Source organism: Cryptomeria japonica, chromosome 6, assembly GCF_030272615.1.
Source record: "Cryptomeria japonica chromosome 6, Sugi_1.0, whole genome shotgun sequence".
Lineage (NCBI taxonomy): Eukaryota > Viridiplantae > Streptophyta > Pinopsida > Cupressales > Cupressaceae > Cryptomeria > Cryptomeria japonica.
Window position 1 is genome coordinate 669,670,832 of NC_081410.1, and position 27,034 is coordinate 669,697,865.

The 27,034-nt window shown below is 41.0% G+C and overlaps 1 protein-coding gene across 4 annotated transcripts in view; it reads left to right on the forward strand.

Moving 5' to 3' along the window:
• Nucleotides 1-27,034, forward strand: part of LOC131039040 (ATP-dependent DNA helicase homolog RECG, chloroplastic) — a 308,039-nt gene that overhangs the window by 167,807 nt on the left and 113,198 nt on the right. For all 4 annotated transcript variants that reach the window (XM_057971683.2, XM_057971686.2, XM_057971685.2 and 1 more), the window contains exon 12: nt 25,937-26,170. In XM_057971683.2, the coding sequence (XP_057827666.2) occupies nt 25,937-26,170 (234 nt within the window). The remainder of the gene's footprint in view (nt 1-25,936; nt 26,171-27,034) is intronic.

The following is a 27,034-nucleotide window of genomic DNA, read 5'->3' on the forward strand; positions in this document are numbered from 1 at the left end:
CGGACGGACAAGTTTGTATGGCTAATTTCCTTTTGTGTGCAATGTGCCTGGTACAAATCTGGTCGATTCTCCCTTTATTTCCGACTTTCGTACGGATTTGTATGGCTGGTTCTCTTCCTGCTGTTGTACAGATGTATATGGGCTACGTGGTACGGCTCCGTACAGACCCCCTTCCCTCTGTCTTTCTTCTTTACTGTTCCCAGTTCGTCTTGCTTCGTGGCTGTGTGATGTACTTGAAATGGCCAATTGGAGGTATTTATAAAATCCCTTCACTTTTACGGTTAGGGTATAATGCAATAATTTTTTTTAAAATAATCTCTTTTTCACCTTATGCAATTTTTTTTTACTAATCAGAGAAGGCACCACCGTGCTGCAAGCACTTCCAGCTAAATTAGGAACAGCATCGTATCCATTCATCGCATGCTTAATAGATAGATAATAGATAGTTTTTCAGATTATCATTACTGACCTACCAAAGCATATAAGATAGACATTTTACCAGCGATTTTAAGGAAGACATCTGTGCATATTTGTAATATACCCCGTTCTTTGAGGATCAAAACAAGGAGATATTTGCTGTCAAGAACTGCGTGTTATGCTGTTTGCTAATGTTGCGTGTTAGGCGGACTGCTGTCTCAGATTGTTTTCAGTTTGATATCGAATTCACCACACAAGCATTGATTCATGGAAGAACATTCTACAATGATTATCTCTGAAAGTATGGAATTTTATAATGCATCTACTACCAATTTATGATGTCCTAACACCAAATTAGACTCAAAAATCAGATTCATAAGCTTGCTGACATTATGTCAAACAGTTGGCATGTGTCCTCAGAAAAGTACATACAATGTAAAGTAGACTCAATGCAAACCTCAAGCTCCACTATTGAGTTCAAATGACTTTTACAATGCAGATCAAATGACTTGTTACAATATATCAACAATAACTTAAGACTCTTGTTTATCAACTAATCACTTTCAGCTAGTCTAAATACATATGACAGCTAGGACTACTATTACATGATCAAGTAAATGGAATGATGATAAGAGAACCTGGAACAATTTGATGTGAAGAAGGAAGCAATATCCACACACAAAACCCCTTGAATGTGCCAAATTGAACCTGCTCTGGTGCTGTGCTGCTGTGGTACAATGTTTGATCAGCCGATTCTTCTCCAATTTGGTACCAAATGAAGCGCCCTTCTCCCTCTTTCAAATCGCTAAACTCCAATGTGATATTTGAAGCTTTTTTGTGGTGTAATGAGCAATATCGTGGGTGTGAACTGTGAACAGTCTGACCCGAAATTCTGATATAATTCTGATTGGTAGCCGAACTCCCTTAAAATTGCTCCTAGAAGGATCACCCCACCTTGCTCTTCAAATCACCTATCTCAAATGTGAAGTTTGAAGCCTCCTTGAGAAGTAATTAACAAAATCGAAGGATATGGATATACACAGCAGGGTATACTTCAGACTGAATAATGTTGGATCAGCCAACAATGTTCTTCCAATATCTCTTCTTTCAAACCCGGTTTCTCCTCCTTGAGTGAATCGGCTAGTAATGATCACCTAATTCCGAACTGCTGTATCCATATCCTTCCAATGACCTTTCTAACCAAATCGGCCTCTCTCCCTTGAATGATTTTTGACTAGCTATGAAAGCCAAATCGCCAATTCTGAAAGTTCCTCACGATATACACCATGGCAGCAACTAGAACCTGAATAAGGTCAACTTGGAAGACTGAAATGTCTCCCACTCTAATGCAAATTTGTCTTCGAAAGAAGACTTCACAAATTAGGTACCGATGTAGATTCCGTCACGAACTTACTCCCAAAATGAAGAACTAGGGTTTCGTCCAGCCCTTCTATCCAATCAGCTGAAGGTTTGCGTCCTCAGAGATTCCAGTAATGCCATGCGTCAGTTCATCAATTTCCAAATCCAAAGCTCCAATCTCTTGATGATCAATCACCCTCTTCTATTTATCCTTTTCATAACCCATCATGAGATTCCTTCTAGAAGAGGGTAGGTACACTTTATTATTTATTAAGTGACTTTTTAATTATTTTAATTTTATTTTTCAGTCACTTTATTAATTTAATAAAATATAAAGTCATCTCATGTGTGATTTTAAGTAAATATATGGAGACAACTTATATAATATTAAATTAAATAATTTCCCCCTTATTTCTCCTCAAACAATCCCAGGCTAAAATCGGGGACATGTTGTGACCTTTTTCACACATCTCCCCATTGCAAATGGGGACCCTCTCTTTTCCTGCTTTCTAGGGTTTTTGTTAGTGCCCGTGGCCTTCCGCTTCAGTTTTGCCAAGCCTTGCTTAGTTTTGAAGGGTTTGAGTCGTAGAGATTGAAAGTTAGTTTTTGCAAGCCGAGTGATAACAGAGCTCAGAGACCGTCAAAGTGCCTAGAAAGGCCAAAGGACAAAGATGGCAATTGATTTGGACGAATTTGAACAACTATTTTTAGAAAGTTTTCTTTTTTGTTTTTATCCTATTTTATAGGAAGTTTTGTTTTTGGCATTTTTAGCCCAATCCTCGGTATGGCTATTTTTAGAAAGTTTTCTCTATTTTTTAGGGATGCTTGCTTTTTGCTTTTTTGCAGTGGGAGCTTAGGGTTTGCACTGATACCACTGACCTGCTTCGATCACGATCAATAATTTCCAAGTTTTGACCTAAAAAGCTAGGTTCCTACATTTTAGGGGTGATGATGCTTCAGATGGTTTGCTTGAGTATGGATTTCAAATCTCAAGTTAATCTGGTTAAAATTGATAAAATTGTGAAATTTTGAAATTTTCCAAATATTTTTCGAAGTCTGGGTAATGAATGATGTTGAGTGTTATGGCAGGTGATGAAAACTCCGCCCAAGATATGAGGTAGATAGAAGAAAAGTCCGCCATGCTTGAGAAGTGAAGAAAGTCCTCCATGCTGGTAGAGATGTCACAAAAGTCCGCCTTGGAGGTAGACTAAAATTCTGCCCTTGAGGTGTCTCTAAAGTCCGCCCTCCAAGCAAGTGGCCATGCTTTCAAACTCTGCCTTGCCTAGAGCCTCCAAAAGTCCGCCCTCAAAGCAAGTGGCCACGCTTTCAAACTCCGCCTTGCCTAGAGCCTCCAAAAGTCCGCCCTCGAAGCAAGTGGCTATGCTTCCAAACTCCGCCATGAGGTGTATCCAAAACTCCGCCCTCCTTGATGTCTCATGAAAGTCTGCCATGCATGAGGCCTTCCAAAACTCCACCCTATGCTTGAAGAAGTCTTCCTAAAACTCCGCCTTGCCTAGAGCCTCTAGAGGTCCGCCCTCCTTGGTAGTCATGCCTTCATATTCTGCCCTATGGTGGAGATGTCATAAAAGTCCGCCATGCTTGAAGTGGCCAATCTTCGAAAGTTCGCCTTGAAGAGGTCATCCAAAAGTCTGCCCTCCATGAAGTTGTAGAGTGGTTTGAAAAGTCTGCCATGTAGAGAGTCCAAAACTCCGCCCAAGCCATAATGATTGGAGAGGCTAAAACTCTGCCTTGGGGATGCTTCAAAAGTCCGCCTTGGTGAGAGCCTAAAAGAATGAACATGAGAAAGTCCGCCATAAAGTGGGAAGCCTTCAAAGTCCGCCCTATGGATGGAATGAAAGAAGTTTAAGGCAAACAAAACTCTAGCATGTGTTGTCGGGAATAATCATTATGTTATGTTGTTATATTATGTTTATGTTGTCGTCGGTAATAATGAGTTACGACGGTCAGTTAGTTAGCTGATGAGTAGGTAGTTGGAGTTGCGACGGTTGTGTCGCACCCCTTCGGGTATTATATATTGTGTACCTTTTCTTCGAAGGAGGATCATGATAGTCGTGTCAAATGTAATGTTATAAGCACTTGATGTACATGGACTGTTGAATTAATATAGAGATTGGTTATTTAATGTATTTCCATTATGTTCTGTGCATTTACTTTCTGCATTTAACCGTTTACCCGAGAGGGCAAACATTTGGTGCCGTTGCCTAGACGAACTCGGGAACGGAAGACACGGATGGCGCACAGACACAATGGGCCTACCCGTTGGTGAAGTAAACCCGGAGGCCGACGACGCGCGGACAGAACTTTACACAGGAGAAGACACGGCAATGCGAGAATTTTCAATTTTGCTCCAGGTAGCCATTCAGACATACGTTCGACGAGAAGCGGCGGAGGCAAAAATCCCACCAAGTGCCGTGTGGACAGCGACAGCGTTGGAGGTTAGCCCGGTAGTAAACCGATTGATGAACCACCTCCCCCGGTTGCTTGCACAGGCATCGCTGGCACAACAAACCTGCCTAGAGGAGATTGCCCAGGAAGAGCGACGACAACAAATCCTGCAACGCTATGAAGAGAACAGCCGACAGGTAACGGAACGAGATGGCGCCAGGCCAGGAGGAAATTGAACCTTGTAATAATCCCGACACACTGCTGATATAAATTGTGGCCGAAAGGCAAAATAAAAATAAAAATAATAAAAGTTTTTTTGTGTACATGGCGTGTGTTTGCTGTGTATGGAAGTGACTTATGCCCAATAGACTAAATAAGGACAAAAATAAAAAGATACAGAGTGACGAATGGGAAGTGGCACAAACCGCGTTGAATCTCAGACAACAGATAGAACGAAGGCGTAGGCTAAGGCAGCTTGCCGAGGGACGACCGGTCGAGGGGTTGCCCGAAGGGAACCCAGGAGGTGTCACGGAGGTTGCGGAGGCAGAGATAGACGGAGAGAACTACACTGTCTACATTGTTGTAGGGCTGCCGGAAGGAGTCACGGAGGGTGCCGAAGGAGAACTCTACAGTTCGCCAGAATACCACCGTAGGGTAAGAAGCCGCGAAGAGTTGGTGGAACAAACAAGGCGAAGTCTAAACCTGATCGACGCTACCAGACACTTGCTAAAGAATTTGTCCATTTCAGAGGACAACCGGAGGGAGACAACCAACCGGAGGGAGACACCGGAAGGTGATGGTACGACCGAAGGTGCCGAGGGAGCACAAGGGTACCGTACGGGAGGCAATTTGTTTGGTTCGGTGTCAGCAACTTTTTCCGGAGGACCCACGAGTGGAGGTTCAGCTACAGGAGGTGGAGGATCACCAGGTACAAGCACACAAGGAATTAGAGGAGTGAGACCCAGCGGTGGGATGGCGAGTAAACAAAAATTGCCAAAGTTCACAGGGGAGGGCAAGGAAGACCCCTTACGGCACTGCCGTACATGTGAAACCATTTGGTCCGCCAACGGAGTAACAGACCAGGATGACTGGGTACAGCAGTTCCCAGCCACGTTACGAGGAGTTGCCATAGATTGGTACTCCGATGTGGACAAGCAAAAAGTGGCCACGTGGGCCAATCTACAGAAGGAATTCACGGGGGAGTTTCGGTTGCTCCGTGATGACAATGAAATTGTAACGGAGATATACAGTACCAAACAAGGTACCAGGGAGACAGTACGGGCATACAGTCGGAGGCTGAAAGAACTCTTGGGTAAAATGGAAAGCCAACCCGTAGATGGATTGAAGAAACGATGGTTCGTTGAAGGGTTGAAATCCTCCCTACGGAGGAAGATGAAAATTGTACCCTCGACGTCATATGACGACGCTTATAATAGGGCGATGGACCTGGCGAGCGAACACAAAACATCAAAGAAGAAGAAAAGTAATAAATCCTCATCCGAGGACGATGACTCTTCACAGGAAAGCAACAGCGACGGCGAGGCTGGCAAACGGGTGCAAGCGCTCCAGAAAGACATGGAGCGAATGAGAAAGGAATTCAAAATAATGAGAAGCACTGGTCGGAACGAAGGGGACATATGGTGCACTGAGTGCAAAGAGGAAGGACACACAAAGGGTACTTGTTAAAAGAAGGCATTTTGTGAGATTTGCCAAGTGATGGGACACTCCACCAAGGAGTGCCCATACAACATGAAAACCCGAGGTACGCAAATGAACCAGGTGCTATTCACGGAGCAGGCCACAACATCCGCACCAGCGGGTACCGGCCAACATACCAACACAACGGCATCATCTGGAGGATACCGGGACAACAGACGCGGCGGCGGAAGGAATAGCAACAATAACAATAACGGAAGTTGTATCCAGTATGACGCCAAGGGCCGGCCAATTATCCAATGTAGGGCTTGTAATCAGTGGGGGCACTTCGCTCGTGATTGCACGAAGGAAGCCACCCCTCAGCACCTTTGCCGTTGGTGTGGGCCAGGCGACCATGAGGACGCAAATTGCCCGCAGGCAGGGGTTAATCTCCTCAACATTGAGAAGGCTGAGAAGACTGGTGAGAAAGAAGTACTGGCGATCACCTGCGCCCAGACGAAAAAAGCCACTTATCCCGACCCCCGTACGGAGGAGAGATTACGGGAGGCAAAGGCCAATATTGAACGTGAGATGACGACCGAACGATGGGACAACGAGGTGGCGAGTACATCATCCCGTACGGAAGCGGAAAATAACATCATTGGGCAAATCTTGCAGATGGAGGTGCCGATAAAGGTAAAAGACCTTCTAGACTCTATGCCACAATTGAGGACTGCCATCCTCAGCAATGTGCAAAGCACCACAGTTTCGAGTGCACCACAGGTAGGGGTTCCCGCCACCGCATCGTCGAGTGCACCACAGATAGGGGTTCCCGCCACCACTTTGAAGAGTACACCACAGGTGGAGGTTTCCGTCAGCCCTTCGACTGACCCGATGTTACTAGCCTTGAGTAGTGGTAGACACCCAGCTGTGGTAGAAATGGGTATCCGTGGGACCATTCTAAAGGACACCATTGTGGACGGGGGATCTGGGGTGAATGTACTACCAGAAGAAACATGGAAGCGGCTGGGGAAGCCCACCCTATGGCCACCCACATTCAACCTAGTGGGAGCAGACCAACACGACATTAAGCCACTCGACCTGTTGATGGTCCAGCAAGTGACAATTGGTACGCAACCATTCTTGTTAGATTTCGTGGTTATTCCCTCGAAGAAGAAAGGCTATGACGCCATCCTGGGGAGAGCGTGGTTGATCAACGCGAGGGTAAACCACAACTAGAAGAAAAATACACTTTCCATGGAGAAGGGAGGGTGGAAATATACCATTGACCTACACACCCAAGATGTTGGCGAAGAGCTCGCCTCTTCCGACTCAGACTCAGAGGACTTTAATAAAGGGGAAGGGGGTCCCGATGAAAGCAAGGGAAAGAACGCGATGGAGCCGAACAGTGAAGGGGTGCTCGAATTGGAGGGATGTTCTGAAGATGAGGTATGCTCACTTAACGGGCTCTTCCATTGGCAAATGGAGGATTATGAAATGTTCCAAAGCTACAAGCTCGAAGTAGAGGAACCAGAGCAACCAACAGAGGTGTACCTGCCGGAATACAAAGAATATTGGAAGGGAGACGCCTCAAACCCTAGCGACGTAGATAATCCGAAGAGTGTTGGCAACGATTGGAACCCTGTGTGGAAGACCGCAGTCTTCAAAATCTTTATTATCCTTCTTCTTCTTATGTACGGGAAGGAGACCGTGGAATTTGTGGTTCCAGGTCTCCCGATGGCCATTGAAAATAGACTTGCCACCAACGGGCCCAAATTGAAACCCTACCACGTGAAGCGCGTAGGGGATTCGAGAGGCCGGACGGACACCCGAGAGCCCAAAGGGGGACTCGAGAGGATGGAAGGGGACCTAAGAGGCCGGGCAAGCGACTCGAGAGGCACGGGACAAAAGCAGGAGACTTTTGGGCGAGGAAAACCGAGAAGGATGAAGAGCGATCCCAGAGACAGGGGACTTGAGCCGAAGACTCTCTAGACAACTTTAAATTAAAAAAAAAACAAAAACCGTACGGTCTTACGAGAGTTAATTGCACGGCAGGAAAAAAAAAATTGTGAAAAAAAACACCACCGTACGGGGCCGTACGGCAGATGACCGTACAGTTGGAAGAAAGAAAGAAAGAACCGTACGGTCGTATGACAGGCGATCGTACGATCAAAAATTTATTAAATTTTTTTTTTTGAAAAAAATCACACGGTTGTACGACAGCGACCGTACGGTCAAAAAAAAAAAAAGAAAGAAAGAAAGAAAAAGGGAAAATGGCCACCGTACGGTGGGACCAAGGTGACACCACCGTGCGGTGAAACCACCGTGCGGTGAAACCACCATGCGGTGGAACCACCGACGGAGACACCATCGTGCGGTGGCACCACCGTGCGACGGTGACACCACCGTGCGGTGGAACCACCGACGATGACACCATCGTGCGGTGGTCACACCGTGCGGTGGGAGCCACCGAAGGTTGTTGCTGAGACATGAACCCACCACCGCACACCGCACAGCCCGACCACCGCACAACACCGAACACCGCCGCACAACAAGGGATAAAGGAGGAGGAAGACGCACCGCACGGCCCGCCCACGCACCGCATGAACCGATCAACACGCACAGCAAGGGTTACGCACACCAACGCGCAGCAGCCGCAAAAGGAAAAAGAAAAAAAGAGACCAAGCCCGCACAATCCACATAGCCACGTAAGGGCAAAACAACCGCCACAGGTAGACCAAGCAGCCGCACGATTGGAGGTGCCAGTGCTGTTGTTGACCGTACAGGGAGGTTGTATGGCCGGGGTGCCATCGGGGACATTACAGTGCTAAAAAAAAACAAAAAAACAAAAAAAAAACGACGACGACCAGATTTAAAATGATTCGCTGGAGTTTGAAGCTAGGATACTGGAAATTCAGAGTGGAAAAGAAGGGTTTTTGGCATCTTAAAATATCACAGAAATGCTGCCCCAGGACCCCGCGAGGGGCGCTGCCCCTCGACCCCGCGGGGGCGCTGCCCCAGACCCCGCGAGGGGCGCTGCCCCTCGACCCTGCTGGGGGCGTTGCCCCTAGACCCCCAGTTTATTTTGAGCTACAGAAGACCACGGGAAGTGTTGTGGTTGTCCGTATTGTGAGAAAGAAGCCTGCAGCTAAGTATTGGCGGGGAAGCCATAAGCCGTAGAGGGAGACGGATTTGGAGGTTGGGAACAAACAGAGTTCGAGGGAAGGCATTGCAGGTCCGCGCAGTTGTATGACACTAGGGAGTTATTCAGTTCAGTTTTTAGCCTTTGGGGAGTGTGATGGAGGATTTGAGGTGTCTCCTAGCATTTGTGCTAGCGGATTGTGGCCACCTCCAGGCATGATTGGTACGCTTTGAGGAACTTGGAGTATGTCTCAGCTGGACGTGAGGTTGCCTTGGGGGATGCACAGAGGGCTCGGGAGGAGCTGACCACCAGGTTGCAGGCAATAGTCGTGTGAGACTTAGTTCAGCGTACCCAGGAGTTGGATGCCGGGAGAGGAGCAAGGGTGGCTATCGAGGACAAATTGGCTAGGGAGACAGTATCATTCGAGTAGCAGTTGGTGGAACCTGAGACTAAAAAACGTGTTTTGCAGACAAGTTTGGGTTAAGCACAGGAGGACTGTGATGGCAAAGGAAGCAATATTGGTGAAATCCGCACTTGAGCATCGGATGGTAGCAGAAAAGGGTTTTCAGGCGAGGACGTAGCAAGTGTATAAGATCCGGGCCCGACTGGCGTCAGTAGTTCCTACCGTTCATCTCTATTTTGTATTAAGTCGTCGGAGTTGACTTCTTTTCTTGGGGGGGATGATGTTGCCGGGAATAATCATTATGTTATGTTGTTATATTATGTTTATGTTGTCGTCGGTAATAATGAGTTATGGCGGTCAGTTAGTTAGCCGACGAGTAGGTAGTTGGAGTTGCGACGGTTGTGTCGCACCCCTTCAGGTATTATATATTGTGTACCTTTTCTTCGAAGGGGGATCATGATAGTCGTGTCAAATGTAATGTTATAAGCACTTGATGTACATGGACTGTTGAATTAATATAGAGACTGGTTATTTAATGTATTTCTATTATGTTCTGTGCATTTACTTTCTGCATTTAACAGTTTACCCGAGAGGGCAAACAACATGATGATAGAGGCACCTCCAAACTGCGCCCAAGCATCAATTTGGAAGATGAAAACTCCGCCCAAGCATAAAGTTGGAAGATGAAAACTCCGCCCTACTCTTGAAAGTCAAACAAAGTCAACAACACGTTCACAATTGAGTTAAAATGCGAGTGATGTCATCAAATCCTCATAGAGTTCGAACTGCTAACTAATTTAGAAAGTTGAAAAAAGAGATATTCGAAGATCAAGCTCGAAATGAGCTAGGAAATCAAATTAGAAACTCGAGTTTGAACCATGAATCAAAATTAGAAAGAGGATATTTGCAGATTGAGACAATCTTTAGACTAAGTTCCAAATTAGAAACCTTTTGGAAGATGCCAGTCTATAGGCCTAGTTCGAATATGAAGTGGGAAAACAATTTAGAAACTTGCACAAGAGTAAGATTTTTGAACTTAGAGATGACAGCACAACTCGAAATCGAATTGGAAACTTTCTCAAGGTTGAAGTCGAATTTAGAAGCATGAATTGGATGTTTGCATGTTTCTAATTGTGAAAACCAACTTCATTACAAATACATTCCTTATTTCTTCATTCTCACACCAAGAAGTTCGAACTTTCTGACCAAGCTAAGGAAAATACTGAGAAGTATTTCGCAGATTGAAGGTCAGTTGGAAGAAAATCTTGGTGTTGCAAGGATATCTTTTGCAGGTTGGGCAAGCTTCTTGAGGAATTCTGATTTAATAGCTTCATTCTTGGAGTGGAACTAGCTAGTAGAAGGCAGATTCGTCAATTTTTCTGAGTTTTCTTGATATTCCTTCTATCTTCTAGCCTTATTCCCATTCATTCGAAGGTGAAGTTGGTTTTAAAATGCAGATTTATTGTATTTTTCTGAGTTTTCCAGATTCGTTGGAAGTAATTTTTGTGGACTTATTCAAAGTTTTAGTGAGAAAAATCATTTTGTTGACTAAATGGAATGAGAATTTTGAAGTTATAGAACTTGGCCTTTTTGGATTACAATCATAAATGTCCTTAGGTTGAAGAGTTTACATGTGAAAAATCCATTTTTGTGGCTAAGTATGAAAGTGAAGTAAAAAAAATCTCCAAGCACTTAGCCATTCGCAGCCTGGATTTTCTTTAATCCAAGATCTGATTTCTAACTTAAGCTTCATGTTTATTTGCAGATTTTAGGCACGATGAAGTTCCAAGTAGGCAAGGATGCTCCTCCTGAGTCGAGAATGACTTTGAAATGGAAGAATGTTAGTGACACTAACCTTGGGCATATCAATCTGAGGGAGTTCAACAAGCGACACTAACCACACGAAAGATGATGAAAAGTGGCATCATGCATGTTGCCGTTTTTTTGCCTACCATGCAATGCACTGAGTTGGTAGCTGAGTGCGCTAGGCAGTACAATCCTGTCCATAGGGATATTGTCACACCAGATGGAAGAGTGTTGACAAACATGAGCGATGAGGCCATCAGGCAAGCCTTCAGAATTCCAGAATATCATAGTGCTGTGTACGTAACCAAGGATGAAGTTGATCGCATGTATCAGGATCATTTGGAGGAGTATGATGCCATCGTCAATCATTCCTGGCTGGACAAGCCAAGAAAAGGTGGCTCCAAACTATAGAGGAAGAGCTTGGTGAGGGCGTACTTCAAAGAAGATATTGGAGATATGATTGTCTTGTTGAACAAGGTAATGGGGAATCCTCAAGGTGCTCCATTTGAGCCCTGGATGTATTATTTTATAAATGAAATAATGAACGGAGTTAAGATGATAGACTGGGCTCGAATGATAAGTGATAACTTGGACAGCTAGCTGAAGAATGTGGAAGCAAATAGGACCTTCTTCATGAGCTCGTACTTGTTCTATTCCTTGGCTAGAACCTACAGATAAAGAGGGCTCACCTGTAGAGGGGAAGTGGGAAACAAAAAAAATCAGTTTCCTGTCTATGACTGTTATCCCCAGCTTCGCATGGAAGAAAAGTTCTATTTCAAGAGGGTGAATGACACGTTTCTCATGCACATCACACAGATGCTGCAAGGTGGACTACTTCAGAGACTCTCTCAAGAGTCTGTGGACTTCATAAGTAGATTCAGATATTGGTATATTCAATACTCGAAGTTCACTTACATCAGAATTCAGGGGTTTTTCAGATCTCCTTATAAGCTCCTAGCTTACCCTACTAGAGGTTGTGAGGCAATTGGAGGGATATATGACAGTTCAAAGAGATAAGCAGAAGAAGGTAGGAACCTCCTCTCTCACGATTGGAAATGGACTAGAAACATGCCCGTCATCACAAGTCGCTGCCATTGCTGAGAAAGAGCTGGCTTGGTACCCTTTTTACCAGTACAAAGCAAGAATGAATTTTGATCCGTTCCATAGGATGAAAAGGGTCGAAGGGATGGCATTTGAGCACAAAGCTGATTTGGAAGATTATTGGGCTAACGCAACCAATAGTTTCCAAATCAGGAGGAGATTTTGGTCAAGGATTCCCTTGAGCATGGTAAGAGCAACAAAAGTATTTAGAGTCGTTGATCAAGTAGAAGACTGTCTTGAGCTTTAGCATCCAGGCTTTGAGAAGATGAGGAATGAGCCACTAGCCTTGATCGATTGGTCAGAGGGAGAGAAGTCAAATCTGGCAGACATCTGAGAGGACGAAACAATTGAAGTCTAAAGGTGTGGCCCTGACCTATGATTTAATGGGAGTAGATGACTCTCTGTTCTCCAACCCTTATATCTTTGCAAGCAATGTTTGAAATCCATAGAGTGTTGGGTCCAGGAAAAGGAAGGAGTTAGTTGGAAGCTTTGGAAAGGCCAAAGGAAAGAAAATTGTCAGGGAAAGACACGAGTCCAACGAAGGTCATTCCATCCTGAGTGTCGTGTCTGTTGTGCCTGATCAAAATGCAGTTGAAGAGCAAGAGATGGACACATATATGGTAAAAAATGAAGCGAGAGTGCCTTCTCCTTCAATTGAGGAAATAATGAAAGAAGCTGTCCAAAGTCCAGACAAGGAACAAGTTTTAAATACAGCCACAGAAGTTGAAGAGCTTGAGCCCCCAGTAGTTTTCCGCGATGGTATAGTTACTGGACTAGGAAGGACAGATGATGGGTTTGATCAAAATATTGTGGAACAGTCAACCATTCCTGACTGGCTGAGGGAAAGGATAAGGGCTAAGGTCCCTAAGGAAACCCATTTTGAAGAGAATACAACAACATTTCTGGAAAAGGTGAACAAACCAGTCATAGTCAAGCCACCTAAGCCAGCCAGAAAATTCTCTTTGATTCAGAGGGATAGTGCAGGGTTTCAAATAGTTCAGATAGTTGTGCCAAAGGAAGGAAAAACTCGAGACAATATTGCCTCGAAGGATTATAAGATTACCACTATAGAGCTGGGTAAGCCTACTCAAGACCAAGAAGTCCAGTACTTTGATGACTCTTGCAACGCCCTCGAGGCGAGTCTAGCGCAGGAGAAGGAGAAAAGGAAGAAGGTTGAGGAAGAGAACCAGCAGTGGAGGAAATATGTTCTCCATCTCACCAGGCCACTCAACCATGAGATACGGTCACTCCTTCGCAGCCTCTTCAGCAAGAGTCAATGAAGGATTATGAGGACATGAAGGGCACATTCACGCAGGTCAAGGAATGGATTTCAGATGCTTCGACAGTTGCTGACATACTTGTAGAAAATTATGTATCAGCACATGAGTTGGCCTCTTCATTAGTTAGCCGAATTTAGGACCTAGCTGCAAATTGGGAAGATGTTGAAGAAATTCAAGATGAAATACTTCCGCAATTGAAGGTTATTCGAGGTTTGTCAAAACGAAGTTTGGTGGATGCAAGTGTCATACAAGCTGAGGATAGATATGACTTTAATACTTGGTATTATGCTTTGGTCACTAGGATTGAAGTCTTGAAGAAATCCGAGACTAAGTGCTTTGAGACAGAGGAAAGTGTCAAAGAAATTTTGAGTAAGGTGTTTCGTGTACCATCAGAGATCTGGAAGAAAGAGAGTATACGAGAAACAAACTTGCAGGCAAAGAACTTGAGAGCCAGAATTTAGTCAAGCTTTTTCAAAGACTCAGGAATGACTGATAAGGGTGATCTTTCAAGGGCTGTTGAGTGGGAAGGCATCCTCGCCACATGTATTGATGATGTGGACATCATCGACTTCCAGATTAACAACATACCAAGTGTCACTATGGAGGAGGTTAGGCTCATCGTGTCCAGATACATCGAATCTGCAAAAGGGGAAACTGGACACTCACCTTAGTGACAATAGCAGCTGTGCCACATGTCACTTTCTTATTCTTTCAAACTAATAGAGTTTTGGGAAACCCTAATTAGGGTTTATAACTTTCAATTTGGGCCCTTGATCATTGTTGGATCTCGGCTGTTCATTTATTATTGAAAAACTATATAAGGCTACCTCCTCTCATTTGGAGAGTGTGAGGTTTTTGACATATTGTTGCCTGAGGGTCATTTTCGAACAATATATTGCATGTGCGCTTTCTCTTAAGGCTTTGTAATCTCTATTGTTTGAATGATTAGCATGGTTTCAATTTCCTCAACACTTTAGTTAAAATTAATTTAGATTTGCTTTCATGTTATTAGAATTGAATGAAGGATTTGATAAGTGTTAATTGATGGTGTATCTCTCCTCATACTTTTGGTGAATAGATGATTTCCATTTCACTTTGCAAATTTAGTCTGAGCCTATCCTCTGTGCATGCCATTATTTCAATTATAAGCACAACCCATTGAAGATTGCACCCGCTTTGTGTAGTTGTCCTTAGTGTGGCGAAGCAAAGTGTGGTTTCCCGAGAGCACCCAATTGATACCGTCTCCGGAGTTCATAGGATTAGATCAGCTTTCTCAAACCCTATCCCCCTTTTCCCTTTTTTTTGAAAGTCTAAATCTCGAAAATCGCCCCCCAAAAAAGAGAGAGAGGCTAAAATTGCTAAATTCGTTTAAGTCCAATAGTTCAAAAGACATTTGTTAACGTAAGTCCCCCTTGAGATTTTCAGCAAACACTACCCGAGTAGATATCCCACTAAAGTCGCTTGTTCGCACATATAGACCTTGGAATCAGCAATGATTTTTCAGGAGAGGATAGAATACCTTCGGGTATCTTATTCTAATGTTTGGTAGATGATAAAACAAACACCAACAAGACATTACAATCTGCCCCTCCTGAAATTGCTTGTCCCCAAGCAATCATGGCTGCTCAACCAAACATCCTATAGAATAACGCCACCTGGATCCCAAATGAAAATTGTGTATTGTCCCTGTCAACATACCAAAGCTCCTGCAACACTAACTGTATCTGCTGAATCAGTCCAAACTCCTCGTCACGTGCCACAGGAGTATAAGCCTCAACCCTGACAATACCCGGATTCCAAACCAATCCACCAATCCTACCACATGATATGAAGATAAAATGATTCCTCAAATAACCATGAATCTCCCATCCTGGAAGGCTGACCAACAAGAAAATGTGGAAATGAACTCCCATATGCCAATGAAATAACACAAACAGCCACCCAACATTGCTTAGGTAATTCAGATCAGCAACATGAATGATGTCGTAGATGTCAACATACCATTTTAAATCAAATGAATCCATTTCATACTCATTCCCCAATGAATAGATATGTCCCCACACACTTCCGTTCCATTGAATAGCTGGTGTATACCATGCCAAATCTGAAAGTTCTTTGGAAAACCAAACAAGACAGCCACTAACCCACGCAGAATCAAGGTATATTAAGTCATCAATCAATAAGTAGATAGCTGCCATATCATAAGAAATAGATGCACACTTCCAATTTGTAATGTAGGTGTCTTCCTTAACACCCCAAAGTGCTTCATGTCTGGCTGACCTCATAAGGTCAGTATGCTCATGTTCTATATGGTTGCAGCGTTCCTTGACCTTTTGTAAGTGTTGCCTTGTTTGGGCAGCTAGCAACTTAGCTTGTCTATCTTTCCTTAATAACGCATCACACATGCTTTGAGTCCTTTTAATGTCTTCTATGCTATAATGCACAAAATCACACCTCTTACTATATACATCAGCAACCCATGTCTCACGACTGCCTTCCCAAACTTGAATGCCAACATTAGGGAACTCCATGACATTGTCTTCTCCATGATTATGAGCTGCATTACCTTGAAGATGTAGAGTTGCAACAATGCTGTTATAACAATCAGCACTGCTGTCATGCCTTCAACTTTCACAAGCACTTCTTCTTCACGCTCAACACTTTTAGACTCATCTTCACAAACTCTTGCATGTGTAAGGGCTGTAATCTCATGAATATCATGGAACATAATGCTGCTGTCCTCAAACAATTCAGTGATGATATCATGCCATTGCAAAGTGTGTCCTTCGTCATGTGTAGTCAAAATACTAGTGGCTGCTCCACTATGAAGAGAATCAATTTCCACATCTACCCAAGTCTAATATAGAAAATCAGAATGCTCATAATTTAAATTCATCCCTCTAAACTCATCTCTAACTCCTAATTCTTGAGTACCATCTGGAAATGATTCCCAGGTATCATCATTCTCATGATGAATTGAAGAAATGTGTCTGCTGTCATCAATACTCCTGTCATTTTCTTCAAGCTTCACAAGTGCATCTCTGTTGTAATTTTCACCCTCAACACTAGCATTTGGTGAGCTAACACTTGGTGACTTGTCTTCACAAGTTCCTCCATGAGTAGCAATATCATAAGAATGAGGAAGTAAACAGCTGCTGTCCATAATCAGAATTTTACCCTTCTCCTCTTTGCTTCCTTTGGAAGAATCATCATTAATTGGCATCATAGAAGTGGCTGCTATTACCTCGTTATTTTCAGACATTTCCCCATCAGTTGAAGACACAGGAACTTCATTTTCTTTATCCATACATTTGTGATTCAGCTCCCATGGACCTTTACAAGTGAAGCATAGACCTTGTCTTCTCATTTCATTTCTGTTCATACTATGCTCCTGTCTAAATGTTTTCCCATGATCACTTGTAGGCTGAGAAATTTCCTTTCTTTTAGATTTCCTAAACATTCCTAGAAATCCCTGTTTTGTTTCCGGATCATTCATCAAATCTTGCAAGTTCGTTATCAAATCAATGGTGGATTTGTCGAAAGCCATCTTTCCCTCTGTACTTTCCCAACAGGATGGCAGGAAACTGCTCTGATACCACTGTAATATCCCCCATCCTTTGAGGATCGAAACAAGGAGATATTTGCTGTCAAGAACTGTGTGTTATGCTGTTTGCTAATGTTGCGTGTTAGGCGGACTGCAGTCTCAGATTGTTCAGTTTGATATCGAATTCACCACACAAGCATTGATTCATGGAAGAACATTCTACAATGATTATCTCTGAAAGTATGGAATTTAGAATGCATCTACTACTAATTTATGATGTCCTAACACCAAATTAGACTCAAAAATCAGATTTATAAGCTTGCTGACATTATGTCAAACAGTTGGCATGTGTCCTCAGAAAAGTACATACAATGTAAAGTAGACTCAATGCAAACCTCAAGCCCCACTGTTGAGTTCAAATGACTTGTTACAATGTATTAACAATAACTTAAGACTCTTGGTTATCAACTTTATCACTTTCAGCTAGTCTGAATACATATGACAGCTAGGGCCACTATTACATGATCAAGCAAATGAAATGATGATAAGAGAACCTGGAACAATTTGATGTGAAGAAGGAAGCAATATCCACACACAAAACGCCTTGAATGTGCCAAATCGAACCTGCTTTGGTACCATCCCTGCTGCTGTGGTACAATGTTTGATCAGCCGATTCTTCTCCAATTTGGTACTAAATGAAGCACCCTTCTCCCTCTTTCAAATCGCTAAACGCCAATGTGATATTTGAAGCATTTTTGTGGTGTAATGAGCAATATCATGGGTGTGAACAGTCTGACCCAAAATTCTGATATAATTCTGATTGGTAGTTGAACTCCCTTAAAATTGCTCCTAGAAGGATCACCCCACCTTGCTCTTCAAATTACCTATCTCAAATGTGAAGTTCGAAGCCTCCTTGAGAAGTAATGAAAAAAATCGAAGGATATGGATATACACAGCAGGGTATACTTCAGACTGAATAATGTTGGATCAGCCAACAATGTTCTTCCAATATCTCTTCTTTCAAACTTGATTTCTCCTCCTCGAGTGAATTGGCTAGTAATGATCACCTAATTCGGCCATTCTGAAAATCCTTCATGATGGTCACCATGGCATACAACAAAAACCTGAATAAGCCCAGATTGGAAGACTGAAAATGTCTCCCACTCTAATGCAAATTTGTCTTCGAAAGAAGACTTCACAAATTAGGTACCAATGTAGGTTCCGTAACGAACCTACTCCAAAAATGAAGAACTAGGGTTTCGTCCAGCCCTTCTATCCAATCTGCTGAAGGTTTGCGTCCTCAGAGATTCCACTAATGCCACGCATCAGTTCATCAATCTCCAAATCCAAATCTCCAATCTCCTCATCATCAATTATCCTCTTCTATTTATCATTTTCATAACCCATCATGAGATTCCTTCTAGAAGAGGGTAGGTACACTTTATTATTTATTAAGTGACTTTTTAATTATTTAATTTTATACTTTAGTCATTTTATTAATTAAAAAATATAAAGTCATCTCACATTTGATTTTAAATAAATATAATGAGACAACTTATATAATATTAAATTAAATAATTTCCCCCTTATTTCTCTTGAAACAATCCCAGGCTAAAACGAATAAGATGGAGCATTTGTTATAATGAATATTAGAGACAACCACCATCCAATTGCCATAATTATATCAAGGAGAATTATTATTATATTTTGGATAGCAGATTGCACAAGGAACACAAGTAAAAGGGGTGAATCTACCCTTGCAGACCATAAGACGTATAAGGAGCAATTACAAAGGAAGTGTTCGACAGAAATGGCATCGTAAGAACATTGCAGAAGCAAGAAAATGTTAAAGCAGAGATAGCGATGATATATCTAGATTGGCCACCATTGATCATTGCAATGCTAAAGGATATTGGATTAGACAAGCGGACAAGTAATTCCTCAGGGTCTCTACAGAGCGATCAGCATCAGCTATATCTTATTCACATTACGGCAAATGCCAGAAATAACGAGCAACATATATTTTCAGATAAGTTTAGTTCCAAACCATATCGCATTCATTCTAAGGGAGTTATCAGAGACAGCGACATATAGATCAGTAATTAACTATATTTCAATAGACATACAGTAATACCAAGAAATAAATTTATATATATAGCTCACATTCACAACAAGAAGATATCAAGATAAGTTCTCCATCCTGAACTATTCTTAGAATTATAAATCAAATATTATAATAAAATGTTTCGAGTTTGATTAAATCTTATTCATAAATATATTACATTTCTTACTATAAGTTGGAATTGTTGTCTCAGGACAGAATCATTGTAAATCCCAAACAGGGGGCATTACAATGAGTGTCTTATGAATGAGCACTAATGTAGGAGATCTGTTTACCAGATAGCAGGCAGTGGCTATAACTTCGGCCCAAAATTTCTGTTTGACTACTAGCCCTCTCCATCAATGTCTTGTTCATCCTCTTTGCAATATTATTTTGCTGAAGGGCGTATGGGGTTGTCTTATGCCTTTCAGTCCCATGGTCCTTACAAAACCTGATATCTATTAATGCCAACAAATTTCCTTAATCCATGTAATTGTCGGTATTATGTTTCTGGATTCAATTGTGTATGTATTTTTTTAACCATCAACATTTTGTGTCCCACTATGTGAACCATCATCAGGATGAGAGAGAGTTCAAGGAGTTGAAAAATGGTTAGTTGCAGACCAAGACTCATTAAAAAGAGGGAGAAGGGTGGGGAGAGAGAGAGAGAGAGAGAGGAAGGAACACAAGACTCGAGGGAATGTCAAAGATAAATAAAAATAAAGTAACTAAAATCAACACCAAATTAATATCTATAAAGCCAAAAGGATGGAAAGCATAATTGATATATGTTTAATCAATCTATAGACAAAATTAAAAGCATATGTAAATGAAAGAAAATGTTTAATCCCATGGTCCTCATAGAACTTATTGATATTTGTCGAACGAAACTCACTAGCATTGTTAGTCCTCGAGCACTTAATCTTTCTACTAGTCTGATTTTCAACAAGAGCTTTCAACTCTTTAAACTGACTAAAGACTTCAAATTTGCTAAATAAACACATGTCCTTCTACTATAGTCGTCAATAAATGATACAAAATACACAGATTTAGAAATCTAAGGAACAATAATAGGACTGAAAAACATCAGTATGTATCAAGACCAACAATCTAGAAGTGTTGGAACTAGAGTAAAATTGAACGTGGTTTTGCTTCCCATGTATGCAGTGTTCACAAAATCGAACTCAAGATTACAATCGTTAAGCCTCTTAACTAGACATTTATTTTTCAGGGTTTTAAGACCTTTCTCACAAATGTTTCCGAATCTTTGGTGTCATAAGATTGTCTGCTCTGCTAGAAGTTTCATCTCCAAAGCATTGGCACCCTTAGGTACCTAGAAATCACGAGCACTCAATGTACAAGCAACAAAGTTCTTCATTACTCGGTTTGATGGTGAGGATTGAGAGTCCAAAACTCTCTTCTTCAGCTCCATAGCAAAATTATTACATTGAACAGCGAATGTATTCAACTTATACAAAGTACCAATCCGAACACCCTTAACAAGCACCGTAGTTCCTCTGGTCATTTTGCATTCTCCTTGCGAGAAAACAACTTGGACACCCAAATCATTTAATTTACTAACAAAAAGTAGGTTTCGTGCCAAACCCGAGAGATGCTAAACACCATCGATCCTCGTCACTCTACCTACCATCGAGGAATCTAATCTTGACTATTCCACGATGAACAATTTTCAGATGGGTATCATTGCTGAGATACACCTTACCACCATCATATTCTTCATATTTTGTAAACCAACCCCTATGAGAGGTCATGTGAAAAGTTGCACTCAAATCTATCAAGCGCACATCTTCTGATGCATGTGTTGCTAAGGCTGCAACAAATATTTTATTTTCACCTTGAGAGGATTTGTCTGAATATGAATCAGGGGGATTTCTCTTTTTCTTCTTTTACTCCTTCTTGCATTGTTTATAGAAGTGACTAGTTTTGGTGCAATTCAAACACTTCACCTTGGACTTCCTAGGTGACTTGGATCTCCCAAAAGATTTTGATCAACCTTTTTCTTCTTTCTTGTTTTTCTTCTTGCCTTTCTCTTTCTATCTACCATGAACCGCAAGAGTCTCTGTAGTCGAGTTAGAATTTTTTCTAATACATGTATTGAGAAAGTAACGATGCAACCACCTCATCTATCTTGAACTTGGTGGTTGTACTCTTGACAACCATTACAAGGTGGTCCCATGATTCTGGCAAAGAACACTGTGGGTCATGCAATAATTCTCGTCTTCCATCTTCACACCAATAGAGGTCAAGTAGGCAATTAGCATATTAAATGTATTTAGATGATTGGGTACATATTCTTTGCCTTCTATTCATGGGGAAACCAACTTCTTCCCCAAGAATAAATTGTTTACCGAGGATTAATTTTAATAAACATCTCCAAGCTTTTTCCATAGAAGTTCTATGGTCTTCTCTTCATGAACATTCAATAACATGGAGTCTCTCAAACAAAGTCCGTGTCCTCTTGCTACCTATTAGCTAGTTTTGATTTGTTTATTGCAACTCATAGATCTTTGTCTACAAGCATATCTTACATTTGCATTGTCAACAGTTAAAATTTAATGCCCTTAAACTTTTCAACTTCAATTCTTCTGGATGTGGTTGCCACCTTGTTCCTGCAACAAGATTTTGAAGTTTTTGGAAAAGCTACCACTCAAACTGAGATTGGTACAAAAGCCTGCTACCCAGCAACAGAACCAAAACTAGCCAGGCTCTAGTACCAATTGAAAGGAAGTAATGGTGTGGAATAATCCTTTCAAACACTAATCTAGTGGGGGGAATAGTGCAATTTTCTTTCAAATCCTAACTGCTATAGTAAAAGAAACACATATAGAAATACATGCATAAAGATTACCACATTAAACACATGATATATTTAGGGAAAACCCTTTTGGAAGGAAAACCTCACTCTTCATAAGCATGGTACTATTGTAGTAACTAAAACAACTGTAACAATACAATATCAACGCACTGCTTCTTCAAGTCTTCAACAATCAGTCCAATACTCTAAATCAATTTTGGCAACATAATATTACCTCTAGAGAACTTCACATACAAAATGCTCTCCAAGTAATCCGATATATAGAGAAAATGAGAATGGAGGAGCCTTCTAGACCAGGGCATAAGAGATGGCCATCCAAATCCATGTGGCACAATTTTCAACTACCTTAAGCATGCAAACGACACTTGTACAAGATTCTCTAGCCCCTCTTACATGCCGTCAAACTTGGGTGCCCAATTTTTGCCATAAATAGGTATGCCAGATGCTCTTATGCACTTTACAACTGTCATAGAATTTGTCATAACTGACAACACTTATAGCTGCAAGAGAATCTGTCATATCTGAGTATTAATAGCTGATTCTCTTACAGCCTGTCATTACCCAACGTTGGCACCCACCTACTCCATACAAAGATTCCTCTTTGACACTTTTCCAATTTGTCATAGAATTTGCTCTTATGTGTCATAACTTGCCATAGGAATTTGTCATTCGTCATAAGTTTCAGAACCTCTTACACACTGCTCACGATGCCAACATATGGCAAAGAGTCTCCACCACAAAGTGGGAGGCCTATCTCCTCATGTGAAGACAAAAACGTCCTTGTTACTTCTCATCTCACCTCCCAGCATGATGATAACTAACCGTGCCGAGTCACACTAAAAGATGAAATAGGATGTGCAAGAACAATGCAAACAAAGGCATAAATAAATAAATCAATGCTAGGAAATGCTAAGTTTGAGACATCTTAATTCCCAACAGTCATCTGAAATAGTGGATATTGGGATTATTTGCCTCACATTTTCTGAAGTTTCCTCGTAGAATTGGTGTTCTCTAGGGTTAAAATCAACGTGTCTTCTGTTGTTATGTTGTTTGCTCTCATTTTCCTTTTATTTTAAGACACATTTGATTTTATGAAGTGTATAGTTTTTTAATTCCTTAATTTGGATCTATATGTTGGTGATTATTGTATGACATAAGCATCTTAGTTTATGAATAAAATTATTAGAATAGTATCTTTCTCTTTGTGTTATTAATGGTTATTTAAGTTGTTTCTAATTTCGCCTCTAGTTAACTATTGTTTCTTTTAGAAACATCGTCTTTGTAACTCTATTTAAAGGAGCTTTGTCTCCTTGATTAATTGAACAACATCGATTCTTTGAAATCCATATGCTTTTGCATCTGTATTATTTTTTTTGAAAAATTTCTTTGTTTATTCGAAATTGCTACTGGTTCGTGTGGATTGGTCGAGGGTTTTTTCGTGTCATTCTTTCTGCTCATGAACAGTGACGTGATTTAAAATCGCGTTTAGTCTTTTGCAATCTATTTCCGCGATTCTGTTTTTTGGTAGTTCGTTTTGGCTGCAGCTACTAGGGTTTTCAGCTATTTTCTGGCTTTTTCTGCCCTCTCTTGCGACCCGTCTCTTTTGCATTTCGTGCGACCACGCGACGCGTTTTTTTTCCTGCCTGCAAATTTTTTCAGCCATTTTTTGGACGGAAATCTGTATTTTCGACTAGGGTTTTTTCCCTTCAGATCAAGTCAAATTTTTTTCTGATTGCAGATTCTTGATGGGTTTTTCAAAAGTTTGCTTCATATGTTTCCTGTTAAACAAATAAATGTTTCTGGTATTTCTCTTGACATATTTTGAATCAAAATCCATTCAAGTGTTCAAGTAGACATCTACGTTCTTATAAGAGGATGGAATATTTAGCTTCTCTAATTACTTTTGTATATTCATTGTTACCTTTAGTACGACCTTTTGCAGAAACCTTTGATAGTAGGTTGAATTTTCAAAGCTTTCAGTAGAATGGAGAAGTATCATAGTATTTGTACTTATTGTAGTTTGAGCCAAAAAAATTTCGGACTTTTATTGTGAATGATTAATAAACAGAAATCAATTTGTTGATTATTTTTTTTCTGGTCATGTAAGTTGCAAGGCAATGTGATAGGCTTCACAGAATATAGGCTTTAAAGTCATTTAAAAGGATTCTGGTGTTAGTTGTAAAGTTTTCATGGGAATAATACACATGGAAGAGTGATCTAGGAGGATATTGGAGACTTAGGAACATAAAACTCCATTAACACTTACATGTGCCTTTCATGCCTTAAGCAGCAGTCTCATTGCCTGCAGGACATGTGGCTGTCACACAACAATTTAACTCCTCTTCAATCTTGCTGCACACTTTTGGTGGCATTTGTCCTGACATATCTGTTCTGTACAGACTGTTGCAGCACTATTCATAGGTATTGACAACAAAGAGTAATCTCATTGATGAAGCCAACATTTTTTCAAAACTGCAGGCAGTCTTGTAACCACTTAACATTTCTTCATGCTCGTCATGTATATTATTCTCAGTTACCGGGTTCGTCGGTTTTGGGCTCCAAACACGAACCGGGTCCGCGTTGGGTTTGCCCTGGGTCCGGCCAGGGTTCGCCCTTTTGACTGTGGGTTCACCAAGGCGAACCCAGGGCAGACCCATAGTCAAAATGGTGAACACTGGCCGAACTTGAGCGAACCCAGGCGCGGACCCAAGTGAACCCATTGGGTTCGCCCAAGTCCGGCCAGTGTTCACCATTTTGACTGTGGGTTCACCAAGGCGAACCTAGGCGCGGACCCAGGCGAACCCACTGGGTTGGGCCACTCAAGTCACCAAAAAGTGACTTTTTTATATTAACAAACTAATATTTTTTTGCCTTTTTGAGGCCAAAAATCCTAATCCGCATTTGGCATTGATCAATGATGAAGTAGCATACTATCAAATGTATTTAGATTTGTAATTTTGTATATTTCTTTTAATTTTTTCATATATATATATATATATATATATACATGTACGGACGAACCCAACCCACGAACCCAAAAGGCAAATTTTTTTTTTCCCCGAACCCACAAACCAGGTTCGCTGAACCCGATCCCAAACCCGGACCGGTAACTTAGATATTATTTTATAGTACCATTCTGTGTAACAGAAAACAAGTTAGTAATTCAGCTATTTCTGTGGAAGACAGCAGGATAGCTTAGGCATTTACTACAATGGATCATTCAGAGAACTATTGCATAATAAAATTTTGTATTGCAGTTCTCATTGAAGTGTCGAGCTTGTTTTGTTATTCATCTTTCCCTGGCCATCTTTACTCTAATGTAGTTCTTAGCCTCTGTCATTCCTATATATGCTTCCACCATAGCACATTTAGTCCGCTAAGTGTGTATATTCATTGGGTACCATTCTCGGCCCTGGATCAGAAAGATTCTGATATTTTATAAAATGAATAGTGATATTCATCTGCCATGAAAACCTACTGCGGTGAACCTGGTTTATAAATTATGAACGTAGATCTAGTGTTTGTGATTTTGTAGAAGCATTTCAAACGGCGAAGAAATTTCTTGTAACATTTATATAACTGAATGGCCACTCTATAGATTCTTTCTCCCTCTACAATGTCAACCTTGTATGATCTGTCTGAAATATTAGCGAACCAAAATTAAAACTATATTGACATCATTATAATTTATTGCAATAATGTTTCATGGAAACTTAAATTGGCTTCATTTTAATTTATCAGGTCATAAAATTTCATGTTCAAGTTAGGAACATTAATAGTAGGTCACAGAAATCAAATAATGCGTTATTGCTTACTTTATACCAATAGACAGTTGAAGCTTACTCACAGTGTAATCCTTATTATTTCATTTTTGTTTTAGTAACTAATCTTTTTTATTTAATACAGCTGGGATTGCAATTTCGGATGCATGAAGTTGTAAACATGTACACCAAAAACAATGGTTTGGCTGAGAATTCAATAGGCCTTGAAGTTGGAAGCCTTGGTATTGATAATTGGTCACAACTGACTTTGAAACTTTTGAGATCACTCCCCTTTTCACTTACAAATTCTCAATTAAAGGTTACTTCAGAGATTATTTGGGACTTACGAAGGCCTGTGCCGATGAATCGTCTTCTACAGGTATGGATGTCTAATGCACATCTGCTTTTGATATCTACAGTGTTTCATGGTCTAATTTTTCTGGCTAATTTGTATGGTTCGCTAGAGTACTTTCACAGGAACAAAATCTTGAGATATGGATAACTTTGAAGCCCAAATGGCTTAGCATTTAAACCTCAATTGGTTCTAAATAAATGTTTCACACAATGCAGATTATATATATATATGTGTGTGTGTGTGTGTATGTATGTACACACACACACACAGATATATATATATATGGAGGTAGAAGTGTAACCTTCTGGGTAGAATTAGACTATATTTCATATGAAAGAAACTAAAATTGTACTGACTTTTCTTAAGAGGATGTGTTCAACTATTAGATACAATGTTGACTCTTTTGCTGATTAGATTGCAAAGTTTTAAAATTTACTTGGGTTTTATTATCATTTTTATACTTTTTATGTTAAAATAAAACTGAAATAAAACAGTAAGGAAATGTGTTTATTATTTAATAATTCTTTTAGTAGGATATCTCTTCATCTAAATATGATAAATATCATGGTGGGTTATTTTGAATGTTGTCCATTGAAGGATCATTTCTCTAGTTTCAATGCAAGTTTTGCCTTCTCATATAGCTGCTTGAACTTTTCCGATTAAAGTTGTGGAGAATTTCTACAGGACATTGTCCTTGTGGAGTGATTGCCCACAAAACATTAGCTTTGTGTGATCACTTGTAATGCCCAAGTGGCCTTTATCTTGGCTAACCATAAGAACCAACACCACATCCCAATGTTTGAAGTTTGAACAATACACCTGGAGCATGTGAATTTCATGATGCAGGGAGGAATAATTGTGCTCCTTAGAAGCTGAAGTGCCATCTCC